The sequence below is a fragment of the Macrobrachium rosenbergii genome, chromosome 49 (assembly GCF_040412425.1).
Source record: "Macrobrachium rosenbergii isolate ZJJX-2024 chromosome 49, ASM4041242v1, whole genome shotgun sequence".
Classification (NCBI taxonomy): domain Eukaryota; kingdom Metazoa; phylum Arthropoda; class Malacostraca; order Decapoda; family Palaemonidae; genus Macrobrachium; species Macrobrachium rosenbergii.
The window spans coordinates 10,436,596-10,456,195 of record NC_089789.1 but is presented as its reverse complement, the minus strand read 5'-3'; the positions used below and the strand labels follow the sequence as shown (position 1 = coordinate 10,456,195).

At 35.0% G+C, this 19,600-nt stretch overlaps 1 protein-coding gene across 1 annotated transcript; it reads left to right on the top strand.

The window, feature by feature from the left end:
- Window positions 1–1,099: 1,099 nt before the first annotated feature.
- PpV (Protein phosphatase V) lies at window positions 1,100–18,185 on the top strand. Its single transcript, XM_067092709.1, has 7 exons — window positions 1,100–1,202; window positions 6,789–6,884; window positions 7,474–7,681; window positions 10,348–10,427; window positions 11,469–11,574; window positions 12,988–13,149; window positions 16,669–18,185. The coding sequence occupies exons 1-7, from the start codon at window positions 1,134–1,136 to the stop codon at window positions 16,857–16,859; spliced, it is 912 nt and encodes a 303-aa protein (XP_066948810.1). The 5' UTR covers window positions 1,100–1,133; the 3' UTR covers window positions 16,860–18,185.
- The last annotated feature ends 1,415 nt before the right edge of the window (window positions 18,186–19,600 follow it).

Here is a 19,600-nt window from a genome sequence, read left to right as displayed (position 1 = left end):
ATTTCATTCCGTCCCAACAACAACTGGCTAATTGTTGTAGTTGTTGTTCGATTATTGTTGTTATTAAGATGATTCTTTGTTAGCAAGGGCTCATGCCCGCGAGAGAAGTAAAATTGACTGAATAAACGGATTCGTTAGGATCATTAGCACTGATTTACGCAGTATCATACAAATGTTACACGAACAGACAGTTGCACATTAAAATTTGTCAACAATAAGGTTTTTCACAAAGATCAAGTGTCAAAAAGATGGCAAACCACGTAAGTTTGTCAATCAACCCTTGTACGTTTTTAAAAATATGAATGCCCAGTGCATTATGCAGATCAAAATGATGGACTTCACAGAATTGGTAAGTGATTAAGTGAAAAAGATTAAACGAACGAGAGTGATTGCATTGCAAATAGATTAATATAATGCATATTTTTAGTAAACAAGTTTATGCTTCATTTACCTTTGGCAATTGACGCGTGAGGATAATCCAAACTTGTCTTAAACATTCATAGAGAAATTAATCTTATTTTACGGTATAAAGCAGGCACAAAACACCATAATACAATAGCATTTCATATCATACCAAAGATATTCGTGTCGGGTCAGTTACGATTCTGCGAGAATTGAAATTGAATCTCTCTTACTTAACTGAATTTCTTTAGCTACAAGTGCGGCGCTTCTTTTCTACTTCTTCCCGAGGGTACGGTTATCGGAGCATGGCGAGAGGTGTCTGGTAAAACAATAATTGCATTCCAAGACACTTTTCTCTCTCACTGATAGAATGATGCAGTTGTCAGTTCATATACCACAGGTATTTCCTAGTCCTATTGTGCTATTCTATATGGAGAATCAGCAGGACACTCGTCTTACGCTGACAGGTACGGTTAAGAAACATGACTTTGCAGTTTACGAGAACCACTACCACTGACGGCGACCTAAAAATAGTATAGCCACAACGACCCTAACAGATTTTTACCGATAATATATGAAATGGTTACTTATGAAATGGAATAAACTATAAATACTACAGTTATACTATTTTTTTACTGTTTTCATGCTATATTAAAATTATTTAAATGGAATATTTTTAAAGTGAAATAAAGTATTATGCAAGTCCGTAGCCCCTTCACCTATAAACAAAAATGGCGGACGTTGACAAGTGGATAGAACTTGTAAAAGACTGCAAGTATTTGCCCGAAAGTGACCTTAAGGTATTGCCATTGGGTTATTTATGGCACTCCAAGTGCTAAATCGTGCTTGTGTGTTTGTGTCTGTGTTGGTTTCCCCTCGGCGAAGGCAAAAATAAGGGCGTGAAAAGGCTGTCACTTTAGGGTGGGCCAACGGTTACGTCAAGAAATATTCCTACTACCGTCTGGGGTATTTTCGTTATTTCTTTTCGACATTTTAGTTATTGAAGTGGTTTTGACCTTAATCTTCGGGTATTTGGTAGAGGTCAAGGTATGCTGAATCAGGTTGACGTAGGTTAATTGAGAGTAGGGATATGAGGTTTGGGGTTGACGCAGTACCCTGAGCTAGTATTAGACTTCGGTGGACTCCCAGGCCAGTCTGCGTGAGATTGGGCCAGTTTTCGATTTAATGTCTCGGGTCTTCCGAAATTTCTAAGTCTTAAAGTCTAACAACGTTATTTGTGACGAATCTGTCGCGAAAATGCGAAGCGTAGGCGTATTGGACAGGTTACCCTGTTGGCCTGGCCTAGTCTATTAGCTAGGCTATGCTTATCAGGTAGTGGTTTATTAGTGACCAATATATGATAGAGTTATATAACCTGCACAGTTGTGCAGAACTCCTCAAAACTAACATTTTGAACCCCAGTACCACTAGTTGATAAACAAAAATTACTTATATAATGATAAACACCCAAATTTTTACTTTATAAAATGGTATTATTTTTTAATACTATGAAAAACTTACATTTTGAAAAAATTTTCATTATTTTGAACCCCATAAACACTATTCGCGTAAATGACAAATAAAAAATTGAAAATTTACGACTCATAAGGTAAGAATACCCCTCCCCTCCAAAGCTAATACGGCAAAATTGTAACCAGTCAACACCTGTTGGTGAAGTTATATTGGTATTTTAAGGTTCTTTTAGTGCCCTATTATTTCATAGTCATTTTGCATGAAAAACTCAAAATGGTGCAAAAATGGCTGGCTGGAGTCTTATTGTTTGTAAAATTTTACCAAAATTTGAAACTTCTAAGTCTCAACTTCATCTTACCCCCACCTGAAACCGCTCCTGTGTGCGTGTTTGTACATGTTTGACGCGTACTGTCAGGCTGAAGTTCAGCCCACGCATTCAAATAATCCAATGAATGTGATTGCTTCCAGTAGTTGTGTTTTTTGAAGTCCCTCCCAGACTATCGAATTCCCCCAATGAATTTGAATGAGTTCCGATGACAAGATACTGTTGGCAACAGATTATATCACGTGACCCTAAGCCAATTATACTGCATTATCTAAAATATGTTGTTAGGCCTGTATGGTCCTTTCATTTGAATTTTTAGATCAACATTAGTCTTAAGTATGGCTAGTGTAGAGGCAACTTGTAATGGTTGTCCTTACGATCAGCGGGTTCATTCGCAATTTCATTCCAAAAAATGAAGATTTTGTTGAGTATTTACAGGCTCACGGAGTTTTGCCCAAGGAAGCAATTTCCCTAATTGCAACAATATGAAATTGTAACCTACATTTTTTTAAAAGAACTTTTCATCAAATTATGACTTATAAGGTAAGACAATACCACACCCCCCCCATAGCTAATACGGCAAAATTGTAACCAGTAAACACCCCCTATGTTACGTGGCATTATTTTATACAGTATTAGCAACTTATAAATTTTACCCATTTTTAAAAAGAGCTCTTCAACAAATTACAACTTAAGGTAAGACAATACCCTCCCCCTCCGTGGCTAATATGGCAAAATTGTAACCAGTAAACACCCCTGTGTTATGTGGCATTATTTTATATAGGTAACTTATAAAATTTTACCCATTTTTAAAAAGAGCTCTTCATCAAATTATGACTTATAAGGTAAGATGATACCCACCCCCTCCATGGCTAATACGGCAAAATTGTAACCTGTAAATACCCCTATGTTACAAAGTCACGAGCAGAATGCGAACTAAAACAGTGATTTATTGACGAGTTGTGTTGTTGCGCAGAATGTAAACATTGTTCGAGTGTCGTTACATACAGCTGTGGTTCTTGATTTTGTAAGTTAAGAGTTTGTACACCCACACTGGATAACAGAATAGTTTTTCTAGTGTATTTTCATATGTTTTCAACGGATTTGATGGGGATTTTTTATCGGAAGTCTATATTTTTGGAATTGTGGTTCAAATACCCTCAACTCCAAAACTATGCATTTCCGACGAACATCTCCATCGGATTCATTAAAAACGCATGGAAATACACCAGAAAAACTATTCTGTTATCCAATGTGGGATATTGGCAACTTTTCAACACTCACCATTTATCTTATAATGTATCTTTGGTAAATGTAAAAGAGTGAGCTGCACGAAGATATTGTCTGTTAATGTAATTTCTTGACTGGAGAATATAGAAAAACAATGCAGCACAGGTAAGATAATTTGAGAAAATTATCGAGATGTGGGGAAAAATACCGTCTTATTTATGTTTTTTCTTTCATCCTCAAGGGACTGGTATTAAACACGGTGCAGAGCGGAGCCTCCACCATGTTTAGTACCAGCCCCTTGGAGATTAGGTGCAACGCAAAAACATAAAAGACGGTAAATTTCTCAAATTATCTCACCTGTACTACATTATAGGCCCTTATACCTTTTTTCCATATTGTTTAGTCACAATTACATAGGTAAACGACATCTTCATGCAGCCCCCTCCTTTACATTTGCTGTATCTCTTAACACCATCTTAGGTTAGGCTAGAAAAATGTTAGTCTGGATAGGTCAGATTCCCTCTGAAATATCATCTGCAGAATGCTTACTAGTCCTACCATAGCCATGACCCCTTACTCTGCATTCGCTCCTAACAACATTATTTATGAAGGGTTTGTGATGAATCTGTCTAAAAATGTCAGACATATCGTTTCCTACCAGCTGAGACTTGGGCTGCTCTAGTTGGCATATATTTTAGGCCACCGAAAGCTTATCTCATGGTTTGTGTTTTCGACCCTTGTTTGTGGAGTAAACCACACATATTTTGTTTCTCCAACCAGTAATTACCAGTACGAATAATAATGTCTAGGAGGACCAATACAAGAACAAGACTTTTGTGGTTAGCCTTGGCCTAGGCTGTGTTAGGAAAACTAGTGGCAAGTTAAAGTACTATTTTTCTTTAATACTGCAACTCAAAATTGGAGTTTTATGCTTCGTTCCACTTGTACTTTGTTTCTCTAACCAGTAATTACCAGTACAAATAATAGTTATGGTAGGGGAGCCAACCAGTAGTCTGTGTCTAGCCTGACAGCTAGCCTAAGAGGACCAATGTAGAAGTTTGAATTTCTTTGTTAGTCAGGCCTAAATGAGGAAAACCAGCAATAAGTTAAGTATTAATTTACTTTAATACTACAATTTGATATTGGAATTTTATGCCAAGCTCTTAAGTCTCCGTAATATGCTTAGAAATCATACTGAAATCTAGGCTGCTACAGATTTACAGTTACCAAGGACATTTATCATCCATTTCCATGGAGTTGGTACTTGAAACACTTATTATAAGAGTGGTTGTGGTACAAAAATTTACCCAAGTGAATATAGCTTAGCCTAGGTTCAGCCAAGCCTTCTGCCAAAGTAATGTTAAAATTTGCTGGAACATGGGAAGAGTAATGAGAAAATTGCAACTAAGCTAAATGTGTTATCAGTACTAGCATACAATAGAGAGGAAATGACAGTTGTATGATAAAGTTAATTTCTCATCAAAAGCATAAATTGTGACTACAGTACTAGGTTAATCTTTCATTTTTAGATCTTGCAGTCCAGTAGGCTAGTGACAGGATGGAACTGCTTATTTTTAGGTAACAGTTCATTCAGAAATTGGTAAAATATGATCTTTCTGATAGTCATTGATGTGGTTCCCGAGGTTTTAGATTTCAGTTCAGAATTTTGTTAACCCCTCCCTGTACAGTATTTGATAATATTAGGGCTCCAAGAGAAATCAGAGGTTGATTGGGGAAAGTGAAGAAAATGAATGAAAACGGGAATATTCAGGATAACTCTAAGGAAGAGCTCTGCACGGAGGTAATTTATGTAAAGAAATTTTTTTTACGGAACATTATTGAAAAAGTGCATTAGATGCAGTGCAGGCAAAATAACTAGAGAAATTTACAGTCTTTTGCCTATGTTTTTACATTAATCTGCAAGTGGCTGGTGCTGAACATGGTGTTGTGTGGAGCTATGTGAAAACATAAAAGATGGTAAATTTTTCAAGTTATCGCACCTGTGCTGCATGTTATACATCCTTTTTTATACTGTTCAGTCACAAAATGTCATTAATAAATGTCTCTGTGCAGGGCTCTTCCTTAGAATTACCATATTTAGTAGCCTAACTAAGGACACCAATCGTACCTTATTTAGTCTCATCTGAAAACAATATTTCAATCTAACCGTTCATTCTAAAACTGTTAAAATATGGTTTTCTGATAGTTTTTGATGTGGTTCGAATGATATATTAATGTTTATCAGTGTTGCAGGTTAACCAACTAGCCTAGATTAATTTTCTATTCTAACAACAATGATGGTTCCAAGGGGAAACAAAGGAATTTGGGTGCTTGAAAGGATTGAATAGGAGTGAAAAATTGGTATACAGTACAGTACTTTATCTTAAGGTGATGGGTTGTATTTACTTCCCCTAACCCCAAAGATATGGCTTCTTCTTAGGGTTCTCCTTGTTTGTTAGGTACAGGGGTTCTAATGTTTTATCCAAACATTTCACGGTGAAAATAAGTTTAAGATGTTAGAATCATATAAAAATTACCCAAAAAACCATATTTCTGTAATGTTAATTGAAAAGTATAAAATAACTTCATCGTCCTGCTTAGGCTAATATTTGTTTTCCATCATTGCTAGAAATTAATTGGCAAGAAATAAATTTTTCATCTGTTAACCAAGTAATTTATCAAGAACACTGTTCTGAAACGTTTTACGGCATTCACAGCCACAATATGGACATATTGTTTAGTGGTATGCCAGTTGATTACAGCCACTTCAGCTCTACCTTGCCTCACGTTTCAAATCTCAGTATGTTAAAAAATAAATCCTTTGGGAAAGCCTTGTGAGTTTTGAAATAGCCTATATATTAGTGGTCATGGTAGATTATGTTAGAATAGACAGTACAGTAGTAATTTTAGGTAACATTACATCCCTGCTTCCACTTGGTTGAAATCATGAAGGTCCATCCTAACCTAGCCTAGCCTACCTTATGTTTTTGGATCGTTGAGCTAACAAGAACCAGACCCAAGTTTCTTCCATTGCTGACACAAAGCATGTAAAAGTTTAATAAGAAAGTTGTAATGTGTAAAATCAGGTATTTTCTTCAGACTTCATGCAAAGTAGATTTATTTAAATTGCTATTGTAAATGGGAAAGTGGCTTTTTTAGTTTGATTACAATATTATTGTTTTAAGGTTAGACAAGAGGACAATCAAATTTGAACTGTGTAAAACACTAGGACTTTGTTTTTGCTTTAAAGAGGTTTATATTTTTTTATGTCCTGATAATTATATTTGTAGTTTAAAATTAATTTATGTGGCTTGGAGCTAAAATATTTCAGAATCTTAATCCCTTACTTTTTTTACAGAGATTATGCGAATCAGTATGTGAATTGTTATTAGAAGAGGGCAACATCCAGCCAGTTTCGACCCCTGTTACTGTATGTGGAGACATACATGGTCAGGTATGTAAAGTGCTATTATGGTGGCTTGGGAGTATTTTTAAGGTAACATTCTATTTTTGAGTTACAGTTACTCATAGAAAGAGAGCACTCTAAATGATACTCTTTCACATTGTCGTCAGATGTGCTCCAGTATTTTGTGAAAGTTCTTAATTCCATTATTCATATGAGGTTGATGACAAACACAACCTTAGGTAGATCAAGCCAGAACATCAAGTTAATCATTCTTAAAGTTGGTAAGCTTAAGTGCTTACCAACTTGCACTTCAGCTTTCATAATTTTAAACTTTTTAAATTTTTTTTTCTGTTTACAATGCAGAATAAGTTTGAGAAAATTAAAAAAGTTTTGAAATTTATTTATTATGAATTGGTTCTACTCGTTGACAGGGAGATGGTTTCATTCCTAAATCAAGCAGACATGTGTTGTCTGATGTAATTTTTGTGCCCAAGGGTTTACATTTTTCCTTTTGAAACTAGCAATTTTTTTTCTGTGGCCAGAACATTATTGTGACGTTAGCCCTTGCTTACCTAATAGCCATGTACAGACCTTCATTTGACATCTGTAGTTTAATTTTAAAACGTGTCTCTTTCAGTTTTATGACCTCGAAGAACTCTTTCGAACCGGGGGTCAGGTTCCCGACACAAATTACATATTTATGGGTGACTTTGTAGATCGAGGATACTACAGCCTAGAAACCCTTACTAGACTTCTCACGCTTAAAGTGAAATGGCCGCACAAGATAACGTTACTTCGAGGAAATCACGAGTCTCGCCAAATTACTCAAGTTTATGGGTTCTACGGTAAGATTTATAAGGAAACGGGGAAAGAACTTCAGGTGATGGTGTGTTGTTATTCACTGTTGCTAACAAGAAAGCATTTTAGTTAAAAAGGGGTACAAATCATAATTTATGCCTCATACAATTCCAATTTTGATAAGTCAGCATTAAATACAGATGGTTAATTTTGTACATTGAAGCATGGTGGTTGGTCATCAGGAAACTAATTTTGGTATTACACAGAAATTTTAGTACTAATATATATTGTAAAATTATCCCTAGACTTGAGAAACAAAGACAGCATGCTCCTAAAATTTACGTGCATAGAATATTGTTTAAAAAAATTTCTCTCAGCAGTGTTCACTATTCTGTACAAGAAGATTATTGGGTTCATTATTCTTTACATGGGAATAATCGGGTTCACTGTTCTAAACATGAACACTTTGTTACAAGACATTTGATCCCCCAGGCCCTAGTACTGAACAAGGCGAAATACATTTGACCCCCCCAAGGGACAGTACTAAACACAGCAAGACAGTGTAGATGAGTCACTGTTTCGCCATGTTTAGTACTAGGCCTCATGTGGAATTGGAGTTCGGACCGGAAAGGTTTGGCCATTCTTTACATGGGGATCATTGGATTCACCGTTCTTGACCTGGAGACGTTGGGTTTGCTAATCTTGACATCCGGTAAAAATATAGTAAAAGGGATTAAATAGGTGAAGTATATAGTAGGTAAAATAAAATGACTGTCAGTCTTCATAGTAAACAAAAATGGGTCAATGTTCTTTTAGAGTGACCAGAAAATTAGCCAGGGCTGTTTACCTATCCTTCAGTTTCTTGCACTGCAACTTAGTAAATTGCAGTAATCATCACTGATGCTGTTTTATGAATATTTTTTAGTTTTTTACTGTCATTTTTAAAAAATAAATGACTTGTTATTTCAGATGCATGATACAGTATTACTAAAACTCAACCATTAAAGTGAAAAACAAGTATTTAGGTGAAGAGCTTCTGGTTTCTTGTTGCAAATAAATGCTGTATTTATGCTCATCTTTGGTGATGCCACTTACCATACCAAAAAAAGTATTTTTAACTATAAGAATTTCTATTTACTATGTTTGGGAAAATTGCCCTCTTAATGAATGCTGCATCCAGATGAGGGAAGTTATATCTGTCTGTAGATTGATAGGCTTAAAATTCCATATTATATTCCACAAAGTGTTTGTTTCAGGCGATTAATATGTTTCTTAGCTTTTTGGGTTTTCTTATTTTATGCTGGTATTTACAAAATAATTTTATGGTGTGGTGTGGCTGTTTTAATTTTTTATGTAGGTTACCATGCATTACTTTATAGGTATTGCTGAAAAGTCAAATGTGGAGGACCATATTTTGGCGGATGGGCAAGTCTCAGGGGATGTAGAATATTTTCGTTACACTTGCACTAGAATTGTGAGGTAGGTATGGAAAGGTCAGGGGAAATAGAGAAAAAAAATAACAGTTCGCTGGAAGAAGTTGACAGATTTTTTTCTACTGGTAATTTAGAGTACGTGTAGTAAGCAGAGTAGAGATCTATGGCATTTAAAAGGAGTGGCTGCACTGTACTTCCCTGTACGGTGGAGATGGGGTCATTTATAAAAGAACTAGAGATTTTGAAAAGATGAAACTGCAAAATGTTGAGATATGTAACTGGTCTGCATTATAATGACCAGTCAGAATTCCTGAGAGTTGAGATGGTGTGGGTATGTGATTATCAAGAGGAGAGGAACAATTGCTGTGTTTTTAGTTATGGTAACTCCGTAGGTGGGTAGTGCCATTCGTGCATCTCATGCAGTGCAGTGTAAGCATTATTAAGTTCTTTCCAGAGGCCCTTCGGGCCCCAACTGCATCCCGTTTCATTTCTTGTACTATACCTCCCTTCATATTCTCTTCCATCCTACTTTCCAGCTTCTCCTAACCGTTGTTTCAACATCATTTTCAGCCTGAATGACCTTATAGGTCCCAGTGCTTTGCTTGTGGCTTAAATTTTTTATTCCAGTTCCAATTACTGTAGTTGTAACAGATATGGAAGTAACAGGAGAGGAGAAATTATGCTTTTTTGTGTTCATAGTTGTAATGGGTATGGCAGTAACTGGAGGAAGACCAATAGGATGGGCTGAAAATTTTGGTGAAAGAGTGTAAGTGAAGAACTGGAGCTGGAAAGTGCACAACACAGGCGAGAGTAGAGAAAGTTCTCTTCATGTCTTGCCCGTAAGGGGAAAACCTCATACTGTTTGTAGGCTAAGATATACTGTGATATCAGTAATCTTCCCTCCTTCAAGAAGTGCAACCATAGTTGTTCCAAGTTTTATAGATATTTTCTTATAAGCTTTTGATAGATAAAGGAATGATATTGCCTTGGGGTTTTCATAAATTTCTTCAAAACTATAGTGAGGTCTGAGATGTTGAATTGTTGTTTGTGGAGTATATGTATGCTTGAACTGTTTGAAAGGTTTGGTATTCAGATTGATCAACTATTGAGAGTTTTTGTATTCAGAATCATCAGTTATTTAGTTTTATAAATGCTGCTTATATATGGTCAGCATATTAATACTAAACTTACGGAAAACTTCTACCATTCATAGTGTGACTGTCTTGCTGTATGATTTCTACTTTATACATTTTAAATCTATACATGGAACTATTTTTCAGACGAGTGCCAAAACAAATATGGAAATGTTAATGCATGGCGGTATTGCTGCAAAGTCTTCGATCTTCTGACTATAGCTGCTGTAAGTGTTAGTTTGTAGCTTTTTAAAAAGAAAATTTTATTACTTTTTGTTTAATCCATTGGTGTTTGGAAGTTTATGAATGTGGGCTGGGTGTTATTTTGAAAATTGGATACAGTACAGTTTTTTTTTTTTTTTTTTTTTTTTTTTTATAGTGATATTTGAAAACCAAATGATGAAATCATTTTTTAGACTGTCTCACCTGATGCAGTGGCCATTTTGAAGTAGAATAAATCTGAATGTGTTGTGTGATGATTGTTGCCATGGTTAATCAGTTGTTTTCCAGTTTACATAAAACCGGTAACCTATTTCTTGACCCATCACCACACGCCATGATTAGGCTTCAGGTACATGTTCTTGGCATCCATAATTTGAGAAATGTATTGCTGGAAAGTAAAGATACAAAATGGCAATGTTTTCATGCCCCTGGAATATTGTCTTAGAGACATCTAGTTTTGACGAGTTTTAAGTTCTACCTAGACAAGATAAAGACAGTGATCCACATTGTTGAAGTGCTCTTTTGCAGTGCTTGGGTGCACTATTAAACTGTGCATCAGTGGTCATACAGCTCTGCTATATTTCTGACAAAATTGGAAGCAATTGAATATGTAGAACAAGAAAAAATCTGACTTTAAGTCAGTGCTTTCTGTTTCTGGATATTGATTCTGTTTCCAAAAATTGAAAGTTGCCATTAACATTACCAACTAAATCAGGTCATTGGAAAATAATATCCTATTAATTGAAGAGCCATTGTGATCATCAGGTAAAGTACAGAACTCGTATTGTAATTTTCATTATGAGAATCATTTGCAGCTTAAATTTTGGAAGCAGTCATGATTAAGGTTTTATTTTTATTGATCTATATAAAAACATGCATTGTTTAGTCCTTAATTGACAAAACTCTGGTTTGTCATCATTACTGCTATTATGGGATTTGTATCATAAGCAGTTTTAGTGCCCTTTTGTATGTTATTTGCAGTATGTACCTTTTTGCCTAAGCATATCAATGTTAGAAATTAAAGCATATTTCCTTCACCTTTTCAGATTATTGATTGTGAAATATTTTGCGTCCATGGAGGATTGTCTCCAGAAATTAACACCCTTGATCAAATTAGAACAATAAACAGAAATCAGGAGATTCCACATAAAGGTAAATATAATTATTCCCTGTTTACTAAAAATTTTCATTAATTTTTGTTAATGAATGTAAAGTTTGTAATTTGATTGTTACATTTTTACAGGAACACTTATAGTTTTAGAAGCAAAAATAGTACAGTTGGTAGAAGATGTTTCACTGTTGTATTATTTTACTCATGAAAGTCAAAAAATATTGAGGAAGCAATGGAAAAATCTTGGTTAATACCAGAATTATGTGTTATTCTGTCAGAATTAATGAAAAATTATCAATCACTGCATTTTGACATGGCTTGTTGTAGGTCAGTGAAAATTATTGAAGGGAGATGGAAGCTCCTTGGTAGGATTTAGTCTGGATGGTCAAAAATACAATTTGTGATGTAGGTCTTGTTTATCACTGAATGTTACACTTGGGGAAAAACCAGTTTATGCTAGGAATTATATTGTTAAAAACTAGTTTAACAAGAATACAGACTCACATTACGTGACACTCATAAGGATCACCCAAAGGATCTGCTCCCAAATGAAAGTTGAAAACTGGAGCTAGATAGAGTTGAAGTTGAACATCTAAGCAGGAAGAGTCCGAAAAGAAAGGGTGAGAAGATAAAACCAGAAACTAATGCAGCTGGGACCAAAGAAATACTGCAGAGGACCTTTAATACAGGCTGTAGTGTGTCAGGTAATTTGCAGTTCCTTGTTGGGATAAGGAGGTACCTTCCTACTCTATTGGGGTAGGGAATGGAAACCATTTGATGCTGGATATCAATGTAATCTACCAGTCACTGAAATCTAAAGTTCATGGTTGGAAGAAAACTGTTTAAAAAGTAGGGAATCTTTTATCTTCTGTATATTCCTTCCCAGCTGAGAAAATTTTGTTAGAAAGGATTAACAACTATTTTCATATTTTTGATTGTTGGGCAGAGTACAGAGGTACATGCTTGGCCACTTATATATCTTTTAAAACTACTAAGGGCTGCCTTCAGGCATGGGCCTGTGCTAACATAAGACAGCTTAATTTAACCAACTGACCTACTGGTATATCTTGGGTATTTATGCTTAAAGAATATGTGAGATTGGTAAAGACAAAGGGGTTTGTGGTCAAGACCTCATGATTTCGTAATTCCTTTCCAAAGGATTTTGAAAGACTTTGCTATAATGGTACCATCTGGTGCCAAAGTCAGTAACCCTTGACCCTTGGTGCCATTGGGGGCTTTGTTGTAACATCACAAGCAGGAGATTTCTTAAACAGGTTGAAGCACTGTATTTCTGTTTAATAGTTGCTACGGCTTAGAAATACTCTGTAAGGAATATATCTTTTCTTTTTGGAAAAGGTTGCCGAATAGTTCTTGCATAGGTTTTAGCACTGCAGACTGTTGTAATAGAATTGTCACTCCACTGATTTTTCACTTCATGAATTTTATTTTTTCAGGTGCCTTCTGTGATTTAGTGTGGAGTGATCCGGAGGAAATTGATACATGGTCTATGTCTCCTAGGGGAGCAGGTTGGCTCTTTGGCGTAAAAGTTACTCATCAGTTTATGGATACTAATAGTTTAAAACTCATCTGTAGAGCTCACCAGCTTGTTAATGAAGGTAAGAGCAATAATTATTTTTTTATCTATTTAGTAATACTGTATTGTTTTTTATTTTAGCTCGGACACTAATAAGTTGCAGTGTGGATGTTTGTTTCTTCAGAGTTGACAGTTCATTCCCCTCGAGACTCGCTTGAGACATTTTAGAATTACTTTACCCTACTTTATATATATATATATATATATATATATATATATATATATATATATATATATATATATATATATATATATATATATATATATATATATATATATATATATATATATATATTATATACAGGTAGTAAATCGACTTACGACCTATGTGACTTACGACCGACCGACTTTACGACGGCTACGAGACAATATAATAATATATAATAATATTTAATTTTATATTTTGCTAAAAAATACGTTGGTAGCGATACTTTCCCGCTACCGGCAGCGCTCATATCCGAGAGATGCTCAGTTTTCGGCAGCGTTCAGTGTGTTTGTGTCGTTCGAAAATGGTAAAAGATTCATATTTTTGTAATGTATTTTGTATTTCTATTTTTTGCAAATAAATCAAATGTAATAACAAATTACCGGTATGTATTTAATTCAAACCTATAAATAAATAAAAGTAAATAATACGTCATACGTGTAGCCGATTGGCAATGCAAATGGCGGATAAGAAAATGTAAACAGACCAGACAGATGGTTTGAGTGCCTACAATAAAAATGTTAAATACAGTAATAAAAGTAAGTATTAATCAAGGAGTTCAAGCATGATAAGATTTCATATGCACATTTTTGGGATAATATAAAATGTATATGTAGGCTAGTCATACTTAGGATATAATATATGATGGATAATATACGGTAGGTACAGAATACATGTACATATGTGGTTGGTCAACTTACGACGAGATCGACTTACGACCGCTCTGTCAGAACCTAATGCTGTCGTAAGTCGACGACTACCTGTATATATATGTCAAGCTTTCAGATTATCAAGCAAGAGCTGTATTTAAAGCTTAGTAGTCTGGAGTACCTATAAAGATTTGTTTGATAGCATAGCCACTGTTTGCCCTCAAAGAAGTTACTCCCATGGTACCCCCTGGGCTCCATAAGACAGACCAACCAGTCTCAAAGTTCTCTTCTAGTTGGTCTTGGCCAGAATAGTGCGTGTTGGTACAATGATATGGACTCAAGACAAGAGAGCTCTACCTCTTTGTCTACAACAACTGCCTAGGTACATTTCTTATCCTTTACCAACTGATTTGGCAGCATTGCATCATATGTCGGCCGTTTTCCCCATTACTTTCTGGTCTTCGTGATGAGAACAAGCTCCGTGTTTTATTCGCTTAATTTTGTTCCCAAGAATTTATTTTGTTAACGATGGAAGAACTAAACCTAGTAGCAAGTTAAGTGTGTAGGTTTTAAGTCCCAGTGGAAAGTTTTAGATTTCAAAATTTTTAGCTTCTTGTTAAAGTTGGGAGCTGGTGCATCTCCCACGAGGGCAGGAAGTTGGGTTTGGTTTGCTGGTCTACGGTACTGTGCCATTTTCTCTTTTTTCCTGGTTGACAAGCAATATTTAGTTAGATTGCAGTAATAATGTTAAGACGATTTTGTTCTTGAAAATCATTAGTTTATGACCTTTGTTTTTAGTAGATATGTTGGGCTACTTACACTCTTGAATTGTGATAGCCTAACTTCTTGTTTACGAAAGGTTGCCTTGATAACTGTTCCCAACCATGCATGATTTCCAAACCTTGGCATTTAGTAAAAGCCAGTTTGTCAGTTCTAGTACTTAATTATCGAACTAAGTGGTTTTTGTGATAAATTTCCCCATTTATCCTTAATATCGTGTGTGTGATATGATTGGAACTTTTTGGTGAGGCAGCCAAATATATCTTCAAAGTCCATGTGACTCTTGTTGTTGATATGAGGACTACCAGCTTCAAATCGTACATCTGCTTCCGAGGCTAATCCCATGTTGGTGTTCATACAATTCATCACCCTGTTTGCTTTTACTGATGCACAAAAATTTATCAAAATTTGTCACAAAAATTTGTCAGAATTTGTCACCAGGTGATGTTAAAATTGAATATACTGAATGAAAATGTTCACTGCGTAATCTCCTTCTAATGATCTGTCTCCGTCTCTCTCACATATATATATTCATTGCAAAAAAAGGATTCTGAGTGGTTGACAGAGGTGGCACTGTGCTAAACAAACTCTGCATCTTTTTCACAGGATGAGACACTGCTGAACATTAAAAGTAAAAAATCCAGTATGAGGAGCATCATAAATTATGTCATAGCAACTAGAATTTGAATGCTGAATAATAGGAATAATAATGTCATGAAAGGTTTCATAAAGTGACATCTTTTGACAGATTTTTGTTGAGGTAGAGCATAAAGTTGTAAAAGATTTGAGAAACTTAGTAGCCAGTAAAGTTAAAACAGTACAATTGATTTTGGTTGATACAGACTGTGGTCAGTGAAACAGTAGAAAATTAGTAGTAATATAGTACATATTCCTTTTCCTTTGAAAGAGGAAAGATTTGATTTTATACTGAATATTGTTAGGTTCAGATTTTATATAACTAAAAGAGCCTGATTTTTAATTTCCATAGTTAGATCTGAGAACAGATTTGAGGATTAGGTCCCATTTGTACTTCCCATAAAAAACTAAAGATCAGCTTCCATGTAAACATCTAACATCATTTTTCTTGTAAAGGAACCTCATTTAATTTTGTCTAGCACTGTGGCCTCTGAATTACTCTCACAAAAGTGACCAATGCATACCACAGTGTTTGTTACCACGTTGTCTTTTGTGAAATCCTGTGTTTTCTCTTGTACAAGTTACCATAATGCCTGAAATGCTAGAATATTCTGAGACAGAAATAGATGAATATGATGTTCAGACAAAGTGTAGATAACAAAATGTTCACAAATGCAAATATTGACTGTATCAAATTTTGTCAAACTGTGGTCATACAATAATAAAAGAAAATTCTGTGATTCTTTGTCCCACCACATATGTTGCACATTGTATACCCAAACAATTTGTTTGTGTACCAAAAAAATGCGTTTTGATACTGTATTTGAGAGGTTTTACCCAAAAATATTTTTCAAAATACAGTATTTACAAGTTATTTTATAACCCAGCAAGAAAACTGGTAATTTTCAGAATTTTTTAGTTAATTGTTTTCTGTAATAACTAAAGAACTTGGTAGATTCTCCTTTCAGATAGCACAAAAAGCCATGCACATCATGATGTGTCCAAACTTCATATTTTTAGCCTGAAGAAAAAAATTTTAACAGTATTGATTTATGTAAAATCACCTCTCTAGGTCAGTTCTTATTGTAAATTCTAATTATATGAATTATAACTGTACAGTACTGTAACTGCAACAGCTACTTTAGATTTGTTAGATTTGTTTTAGACCCTCTGTCTCAAAGTTAGTGTACATCTAAAGTTAGTGTAAATCTATTTATTTTCATTGATAATATGTCATTGTGTAAATAATGAAAGTTGTTTTCCATTGCAGGCATCAAGTATATGTTTGAAGGAAAACTAGTGACAGTTTGGTCTGCACCCAACTATTGTTACCGAGCAGGAAATGTAGCCTCCATCCTCTCCTTTACGTCAGCGAGTGAAAAGCATGCCAAGCTTTTCGATGCTGTTCCAGATGACAAGAGAGTGATTCCTCCAGTACACACCACACCTTACTTCCTGTGAGATGGTTCTGGGCAAAGTTTTAGTTCACGTGTATGTATGTCAGCTGGCGTTTGTATTCCCTGCCTCCTAGTGTGAACGGGTATTGGGTATGAGTTTTCCCCTTGTCAAGGTGTGTGGGCATGTTCACATCTCAACTGGTGCACCATATTCAAGTGCAGTCGGTTGCTGTGTTCATGTGTCACCTAATCTTGCAATCCAGTCACTTCTAAAGAGTCGTTTATTATGTGATCCATCTTTTGAAGTCCTAAGACAAGTTTCTCCTATACTGTATGCAGTATGACTCAGTGATGTATATATTTATAAATTTTTCCTTGCAAGTCTCTCTCTTCATTTTTTCTTTCTTGGCTGGAGAAACTCATCCTGAAATATTGGGAAAAGAGGGTCTACTGTGATGGAAACCACCACCCAGACCAGGTTTTAAATAAGGAAGGCTTTGTTTCATTGTGCCTTGAATAGGATTGAATAGGAATGAGTGTTTTGATTATTCATGGCACTTGCATTGGCCCTCATTGTCGTGATATGTCCTGAGAAATTTTATGCAAAATTGTCTTTTCTTTTGACTTATCAACACTCCTTCCTATGAAGAAGTATCAAAACCTGGTGAAAACAAAAAAAAAAAAAGTGGGTCAGATTTATGTAAAGGCAGACTATTCATTGTTACTTAAATGGTGCTGATCATACTGATGCTAAGGTAGGATCATTTTTATCATTCACATTTTTTGAGACTTCAAATTTTTTGTTGAAAAAAGTTACAAAAAGTTTAGAGCCAGTATGAGATTATTGTATATTTTGTGACTGAAATTTCTCTTTTTTTTTTTTTTTCTACTGTTATTCATGTTTAGGTTAAACTAACCTGTCTTTTATGCAGATGGTTGAAGTAAATATAAATATATATATACTTACTGCAAGGAGGAGCAGTAGAAATTTGTTGAACAACCATACATTTCGAACAGGCTAGTTCAATTTTTTCTTTTATATGGAATCAGTATTTATAATAGTTATTTTCTGATGACTTAAGTACAAGTTAAAGTGGAAGTATAGAGCTTTGATATTAAGGTGAGTCCTTTGTACTTGTGAAAAAGTATTTAAAAGTGGGCGTAGAACTTATGTTTACAAGTGATCTCCATTGATGTGATGGTGTTAAAGGTTAACTGACAAAGTTTGTGTCACCATGAAGTCAGAGAATTGCAGGGGAAGTCCGTTTTTTCCTGATTATGCAGTAGCTTTGTTATTAATGTTTCAAGTTCCAGTTACAGTACATCCATTGTTGCTCAGATGTTATGCCTAGGAAGGAATTTCACTGGGATATTTAAAAGATTTTTAACTCTTCCATCAGTGCTTTTATGAGTGGCTCCAAAAATGGTATACATTATTTTTCATAGATTAGATCATTCCATTGATATATATAAATATATATATTATATACATTATTGTAGTTCTTTAGCAATTGCAGTTCTTGGAGAACATGGGGAGGTTTGCACATAAAACGGGTGTCGTTTTTTGCATGTATTTATACAGTATTCTCTCGTAATAGCATTCCGAGTCTTCCTTTTCAAAATAGCAGGTCACGAAACCATGTGGGTTAAGTTGATGGAAGTTGAATTCCAAAATTTTCCCTTTTTAGGTCATCATTTCAAATAACGATGTGATACAAATCATGGATATTCTTGCTTGAAGACTGTTTTGTTATGCTTTTCAAAATGCAAGTCATCCGTTTCCTATTTATTTTCTGCCTACTTAAGTAATATCTTATGGTAGTTACTCCAAGCATATGCTGTATTGTAATCCTATTTTGTGGCAAACCATTTTAACATACAGGCTGTTCATGATTTTATAGTAAATGATGTAAAATGCAGGCTACGGATTTGAACACTAGTCATCAGCTGTCTGTGATTTATTTCTCTGACCCATTGACCTTTTTCTCGAAGGATATGGTCTTGCATTAATGATGGTCTTTCTGGCTATTGTATGGCAGCATTTGATTTATCTTTAGGAAATCTCTTCTTGTAGTTGAGTGCTTTTCTTGTCGCATCAGGTGGTCGGTGTCGCTCGTGTGTTTTAAAAGAAAGTCCGCTTTGTTAGAAATTGATAGTGCCTTGTATGATTCTGAAGTATATACACTAATATCTTATATAGAAAACTTTTTTCTTTCAAGACGAGACCTTTATTAATGATGCCAAAATTTTACAATTGGTTTTTTATCTTTTTAGGAGTACGTAGTGCAATGTAGAGGTGTCCTTGTAACCTTCCAAGTGCTGTGACTTGTTTGTTTCTCACATTCCATGTTAAAACCTTCTGGAATAAGAGAAGTCATCAGTAGTAAACACTTGCACCTCTCTCCTAGTAAATTTTGCTGATATTCCTAGCACTCAGCACAAAGGGTGTGTTTTCTTATCTAACACCATTTTATTTATTCTATTCTTAATGCATGTCATAGTTATGGTTGTATGCAAACTGCATTTCGCATGTAATTTTGTTATAGATAACATATAATGATAAGGTGCTGTAAGCTGTTTGTAGTTTATAGACATCTATACAATCTTTTTCATTATGGCTTGACTTTGGAGTTTTATTTAATTTTGTAGGAGGATCATCACCAATTTTTCATTGAGATTTGTGCTGAATCTCATTCATGATGTGCAAATCAAGAGCTGTTGCACCATGAAGCACACAAATACTCAACAATTGACTATAGTATCAGGCTTTCTACCAGTGTCTTTTTCACAGCAGACCTCCATATG

Excerpts from the sequence above, each read along its gene's own strand:
- PpV (XM_067092709.1), top strand. The coding sequence starts at position 1,134 with ATGGCGGACGTTGACAAGTGGATAGAACTTGTAAAAGACTGCAAGTAT. Across the intron at positions 1,203-6,788 it reads TGCCCGAAAGTGACCTTAAG|AGATTATGCGAATCAGTATG; the intron begins GTATTGCCATTG and ends CTTTTTTTACAG. Across the intron at positions 7,682-10,347 it reads TCAAGTTTATGGGTTCTACG|ACGAGTGCCAAAACAAATAT; the intron begins GTAAGATTTATA and ends ACTATTTTTCAG.